This window comes from Poecilia latipinna, unplaced genomic scaffold (assembly GCF_001443285.1).
Source record: "Poecilia latipinna isolate Pla-1442-1.1 unplaced genomic scaffold, P_latipinna-1.0 Scaffold3916, whole genome shotgun sequence".
NCBI lineage: Eukaryota > Metazoa > Chordata > Actinopteri > Cyprinodontiformes > Poeciliidae > Poecilia > Poecilia latipinna.
In genome coordinates, this window is record NW_015116532.1 from 26870 (window position 1) to 34061 (window position 7192).

General features: G+C 38.2%; 1 protein-coding gene across 1 annotated transcript in view; it reads left to right on the top strand.

Moving 5' to 3' along the window:
- Nucleotides 1-6406, top strand: part of LOC106941876 (cadherin-18-like) — a 30336-nt gene extending 23930 nt beyond the window's left edge. Inside the window, exon 3 of the mRNA XM_015025013.1 lies at nt 6231-6406. Within this exon, the coding sequence (XP_014880499.1) occupies nt 6231-6391 (161 nt within the window). The 3' untranslated portion in view covers nt 6392-6406. The remainder of the gene's footprint in view (nt 1-6230) is intronic.
- The last annotated feature ends 786 nt before the right edge of the window (nt 6407-7192 follow it).

A 7192-nucleotide genomic window follows, 5' to 3' on the forward strand; every position in this document is an offset into this window, starting at 1 on the left:
TATGACGCTCTAATACTTTAAAATGATATGTTGCTGGCCCAAACTGCAGCCAAACTGCTGTCAGAGTGATTTTGCTTCAAATGCAACATAAAGAAGCAGGTTTGTGGAACTGACAGTGAGGTGGAAGCATCCCGTTTATTTCTGTCCTGTATAAAATCACCCACAGAAATATATCAGAGGATGAACGGCTTCATCTGGGTCGGAGGAGATGCAGGAATCCGATTAAACATGCAGAGCTCGACAGGTCTGTCAGAGCCCTCTTTATATACGGTCAATATCTCGATGGTTGCTGTCATGAATATTCATGAGCAGGCCAGACCTGATGCACACAGAGCTCTGCTTGTTACTGTGTAGGTTTCTGACTAAAGCATGTCAAATAAATGTTTCATAATCGCAGGTGATAAATATTTAGGTGTTGGTTTAGGGATAAATGTGTTGGGTACTACCAGGGGAGAGAATCATACATTTTTAACCAACTGTGAAGGAGTTTAATTTTTCTATCCTGACCTCTAGATTGAATGGAAAGCAAAGTGGCTGTGTTATGCAAAAGTATTTATACCGTCTCTGCTTTATTACATACATGATGATGTCGGAACTACAAATTTACAAGTACAGTGCTGGAAAACAATAGTTAGACCACTTAAATATTTATTCAGTTTTGGGGTTTTTTGGTCACAGTTCAGATTATTAAACTGATTTTAATAGCCGATAACTAGAATGGATACATTCACCATCAGGTGAATTAATTAGAGGTTATTTAATTAAGAAGTCAAGCATAACCAAGGACTGCATATTCTTAGACCTGTTGAACCAAGACTGATTTAAATCAGGATTTCTGCAGGTTTTACTAACTCAAATTTAAGACTTTTTAAGACCGCTATGAATGAAATGTAAAACTTGTATCACAACAGAAATCTACAAAAGAAAACCGCAAAATTGTATATTTCAGTAGTGCCTGGCTTTTTAGTAAGGAATGCATGTAGAGTTGTACGGGTTGGAAACAACAGAGGCGGAGAAGAATGTCATCCAGCCAATTAAAACTATTTATCTAGCTAACAAGGGTTTATTAGCGGCTAGTTAGCAATAGCCACAACCGACTATGAAGATGTCTGTGCGTGACTCAAACGTTTGCTTGACAGAAAAGTCCTGTGAGAAAAATAAACTACGTAGAGTGCAAGGTTAAATAGTCTGTTGAGTTTTTCTTAAACTCAACAGTTTGGTTTTATAATTTCAGCCACTTGGTGTGAACACATACTGGGAGAGCTTGTGTGAGATTTAAATGCTAACTTCCCAAATTCTTTGTTCACATAGACGCATGCAGTCACAGCAGTCTCACAGCACGCTCAGAACAGTGGCACAAATGTAATACCATAAAGTTTTTAACTAAATGCATAAAACGTGAGGGTGTTTAATCCTGTCACCGGGAAAAGTGAAGGGTGTTAAAACACGGATGTGACGTCCGTGTGAAGGTGACACCGACGACTCAACTGGCGTTACCTTAAAAAAGACGTGTCTGCTTCAAAACCATCCAATATGGCTGAAATGAAACAATTCTGCAAAGACAAGAGGGTAAAATTTATCCTCCGTCATGTAAGAAACACTTGATGGCAGGTGATGTTCAGAGGACAATTACCTGTTTGTGCATTCAGGTTCTTTGATGCAAACATTTTGCGCCCTGAAAAACATGCAAGTGTGACAAACGATAGCTGCAGATTGTTTTCACTTTGCAGGATTCCCTTTCAAACTATGTTAAAGTTTAAGGTTGTGGGTGTCAATACTTCAGAATGTCTGTTTTCTTGAGTTAATCTCTCAGTTTTCATCCTTACCTATTCCAAGGTTTTGGCACAAACTCAATCATCAGTTGCATGTGATAAAATCAATCACCACTGACATCCCAAAGAAATAAGTCATTTTTACCCAGTGATGGGTAAAGCAATTATCCTTTTTGCCCGCCCCCATTATACTTTTGCCCATGGTCATTAAAGTAAATCGGCTTCAGCCGAGTGTCTTCAGCGTCAAATCGGCTGTAACAATCAACTGTCCTCACACTCCACAGCACTAATCCCCCCTCCACATTTGTCAATACTAAATCTCCTAAGTGTAGGAATGGTCTGTGTTGGACTGTGGCAGCTAATTGCTTGTGATGTTCCTTTTCCCCCCGTCTTAAATGATTAGCTGGGTACATGTCAGGTAGTTCAGCTGCATGATCTTTACTATATTCACTGGGGACATAGTATTGTAGTGAGTGCTGGTTTAAAGGGGATCAAGTCAGCAGTATTTGTTTTCCAGCAGTGGTTTAAAGATGCATTTAGCTTCTGTGACAAGATGAAAAACGACTGAAGGATCATAAGATCGAGGGAGAATAATCTGTGTCAAGAATTTCAATCAGAAATGTTGATGCGCTTGTTGGATTTAAGCTTGTGGGTGGGAATGAAAACTTCAAAACACAAAGGAAGATCTTGAGCACGGCTAAAGGAGTGCTAGGCACATGAATATATTCTTCCTAACCAGCTGCGTGTTATTTGGCACTCTTTTGCTGCAAGCATTAACTTTTTTAGCATATATTTGAAGTTTGTTGGAAACAGAATCATTATATATTAATGGTGTTTAAAGAAAACATATTAAACATAATCTACTTAGGTCTGAGCCCCACTTTGGATATCTGTCAGCTTGGTAATATTTGAATGTTTTTTTCTAAAGTGGAAGTTGTTGAAGATCCTCTTGACTAGAGCAGTGGTGTCCAAGGGCAACTGTCCTGCATGTTTTAGGTGATTTCCTGGTTCAACAAAAGTGAACTTAATGAGTGATTAACTAGTAAGCCTCTGCAGACCTCAGTGACATATTGAGGGGGGAAATTGAATTTGAATTAGATGTGTTGGAGGAGGCACAAATCTAACGATGCAGGATGTTGACAGGACATATTAACGACTCATAAACTCTCCGCTGGGCCCGACCGCCAGAAATCTTTAAGGTGTCTTTAGTATCACAACACATTCATCTGAAGTAAGTTAAAAGATTTAGAAGTGTTTCCATGCTGGCACTCATCGTAAAACCCAAATCAGTACTTGTCTGTTTGTATTTCAGCTATGAAATATAAATGGAAAAATAACAGAAGGCAGATCTCTCCAAAAGAACAGGTGTTTCCTTTGTAAATACACATTTTATCTTATCAAAATGACACCTAGTTTTGACCTATAAAGTCTCAAATAACATCTCACTGGGAGTTCATGTCAGTGCAGCAGATTTAAAAAAAATTCAAGTTTAATGCCTTGATTCTGGTTGCAGAAGGATGATAAGAACCCGCGATCCATTTTCAGAGACCAGCTTTGATCTTTTAAAAGGCCATTATGCATCTCTGTGCGACTGCTGACTTTAGTAAGTGCTGAAGAAGTGGATAAATTGATGTTTGTCAGTAGGTGTGATAAGTGGATGTAAAAATGTGCCGAATTAAATGGACATTTAAAATACATTTTTGAAAGAAATTAAGAAAAGATCATTCTGATTTTTACAGCAGTTTGGCTTTAAAACCTGCTATTGACCACATTATTTACTTTTGCTTTGCAATATTACAGTTCAAGGGCTGAGTAGATCATTGAACAAGTCAATGTGTGAATGTGCTTTCTCCAGCTGAAAAAGACCCAAAAACTGACATTTTTTGTACAAAAAGATTAAAGATCAATAGTCAACTTGCAGCTTCAGCCATCACTGCCAGAAACTCCTGATCAGGCCTGAAATCTGGGTGTAGTCATGGACTTAGATCTCTGCATCCAGAGAGAAAAAGACAAACACATAAGGCACAAAATACAATGACATGGAAAGTCTTACACGTACTTAAAACACCCAGCAGGACTTGTATTTATCTTTATTATAAAATAAGGTTTATTTCCTCATGTTCTAGCCAATTTACGTGTCGACATGAGACACAGTGTGTTGGCATCTTTATCTCTGAAAACACTCTAAGATTCTACAACATCGTGTGTTTCTGTTTCCTTACACTTGACGCTGCTCAGAGTAAAACCTGCAACTACAAACGCTTCCATTTTTAATCCCATCCAATCTAAACTCCAAAGCAGAGAGTAAACAGGCTCCTCACGATGAGTCCCTGATAATGATGTTGTTGGAAAATGTTCTGAAAATTCCCAAATGAAGGCCTGTTTAATTCGCCGCAACTAAAAATAAGCACAGAAAATACTACATTCATTTTATTCACATAAACACTGATTTTCCTCTTTGGGCTGAGTGTGCTTCTATTGAAAAGAACAAAAACATGTTTGTTGGCTTTTGCTTTGTGTCTCACCCAGAGACTGTAAAAGGATGTTTTAATGAGGTGAAAAGTTGATTGTTTTTGATTATGATGCACCAAGGTTTTCCTCATCCCTCCTTCTTTTGTTATTTAGCTTTATTTTTGAATAATAGTTTATAAAAACAGGCACACAGAACATTGAGTTTAATGACTACAAACCTTTTATTATCACCATCTTGTTGACTGTAAATATAAAGCGCTATGGCTGATTTCACATTTCCATTTAAACCTGCAGTATGTAACATTTATAAGCAATGCTTCACAAATAACCTGTCAAAAAAATCAAGCTCATCTACCTCCTCCCTGTGGTCTGAAGAAGTGCACCGCTCCCGGTAAGAAACGGCCAATCAGAGTCAGGAGGAAGGTCTTGGCACTGGCAATCAACCTCATGTATACGCTGCACCTGTACTGATGGCAGAGAAACGACTTACTGTTCCAGGAAAACCATTTATCCACTGTCATCGGTGATCATGCTAACTAGCTGTAGCGTAGCAGAGAGTAAGGGGAAGGATGGTGTGAGTAGCACATACACAGGAGTAATTAACAGCGCTAAGACCCACCTCCTGGCTCTGATTGGTTGTTTCTCATTGTGTATTTCTGTAGATGTCAGTAGAGCTACATGGAGAAAGCTGAGGAGCATGATTTTTATTTTTTTTACAAACATAGCAACAGTTTTAACAAATTTGTAAAAACATTGTCTATAAAAGTTGTACACTGCAGCTTTAAGTGTAAGTGTGAATATCTAATGAATGCACTGTTATCTTATGCAGCCTGCACAGATACTTTTCATTAAAGATGAATTCATAAAAGCAGGAGTAAAGCTGTCTGTGTTAAATATTGGATTCTAACTTTTATTCATTTAGAACATATTTAGATTGCAAAGCAATAAAGGAGTTGATGGTTTCCACTAAAACCATCCCTGCATGGCTGCTTGCATTCACAGCTAACCGGCATGCTGTGCACTGTTTATGATTTATGGTGGCTGACATTGCACTCTGCTCCACCGGGTAACTGAAAAAAGGGAAAAAAATCACATCTGGTAGGACTCAGAGGAGTTTCATTGTGAGATTTCCAAAGAAGCTCAGGAAAGCAAGGCGAGAGTCCAGGCAGCTGCAGGATGCATCATGCAGCTTACGTCAGATCGCACCGTCGTGCTTCCATATATAAATACAGCAGTGCATCAAATAAGCCAGTTGTGCAATTACAGCGCACTCATCATGTGATTAAAAGGGGTCAATGAAGCCTGTAATGCCATGTGAGCAACACTTGGTGTGTAAAATTGAACCTCAATTGCTTTTACAATGAGCTGCTAAGTTAAAGGTCAGCATTAGTTCAGCTTTTTAATCACGTGTCTTTGTTTTATGGTGCTTTTTTAATTCATTAAAGCAATTGCATTCATAATATTTTCTCATTTGGAAAAGGCTGTTAAAAACATTCTCAACAACTTGCATGTGATGGAGGTCATGCACAGTACAAAACGATTTTTTAAATGTTCCCATTACATTTGTTGCACAGACTGAAAAATCTGTTTTTTCTTTCTTGATGATTATTCATAAGCTCTGACTATTTAGTATATTTTTTTCTTTGCATCTTGCATCTCCACCACAGTCTCACTGCAGGCATCAAAGAACCTCAGAGGATTTTTCCAGCCATATGTTAACCAGGGCTGAAACATGCTAAATCAGCTCCTTGTTTCCTTACATTACACAGGGTGACTTTGTTTAAAGTCTGACTAGTATTTAAACTGTTCTTCTGTTTCCAGCCATGTGACCTTACATTTTCTGGGATCTTAATGTTCTAGATGTGGTTGCTAGGAGATTTCAAACCAACGCACAATTATACACGAGTGTCCCTACGTTGCCATTCGAAAACCTTTTTACAAAGAAAGCAGGAAATCACTTCTGCTTCTCTTTTCTTCTATTTTTAGGTACGTCCGTGTTGCAAGTCACAGCGACAGATGCTGACGACCCAACCTACGGAAACAGCGCCAGGATAGTCTACAGTATTTTACAAGGACAGCCATATTTCTCCGTGGATCCCAAAACAGGTGCCGTATTCCTGCTTGCTGGGGATAAAATGTTGCAGTAAACGCCTATTTGCATAGAAGCACTATAAACAATGTTCAAAAGTATTATCACTCCTTGAACTTCTTTACATTTTGGCAACTACAAACCTGAATGTTTTTACTGGGACACTGACAAAAGGAACAGGTGACTTTCAAAGATCTTTCTGACTTGACAAGCAGATTTTTTGTTCAGCTCCCGTTACTCTGATGCTTCTGAATAAAATCCAATGAGCAGCTAAGAGGCTGTGTTACATTCATAGCTCAGGTGGACGAATATGCAGATGAGATAATTATTAGTTTGCTATCTAAAAATCTGGAAAATTTCACTGTTGTCACTTTTCAGAGATTTTTCAGTAGATTATATATAAAATATTCAAAAGAAGCTACTTGACATGCTACTGGTTAGCATTTGCAAATCAGACAATCTAGTTGATTAAATGCAGGAGCAGAAATAAGGAAAACTGCAGATATTAGATTCCTTGGTGCCATTACGGTTTCTAACATGGACATTGTGTATATTAATGTTTTAACTTAAAATAGGCAGTTCTAGTCGTTTTTAGAGGAGGCCTGAAGGTAATTGAAGTTGATGGAAGATGACTCTTGATCCCCTCACAGGTCCACTGCACATTTTGTTGTTCTATCATCTAAAATTGTAGTAAAATACAACATAGATTGCTGTCTTAATGTAACCCAGTGATTGTTGGGTAAAAATGCTCTTGCAAGGTATTGTTCAACTATTGTTGTTTATCTCTTAAAGTGTGAGAAATCTTTGCTGTGGACGTTCCGGTGCTATTTTCACCACGTCTGACATCATAAAAGTTAAA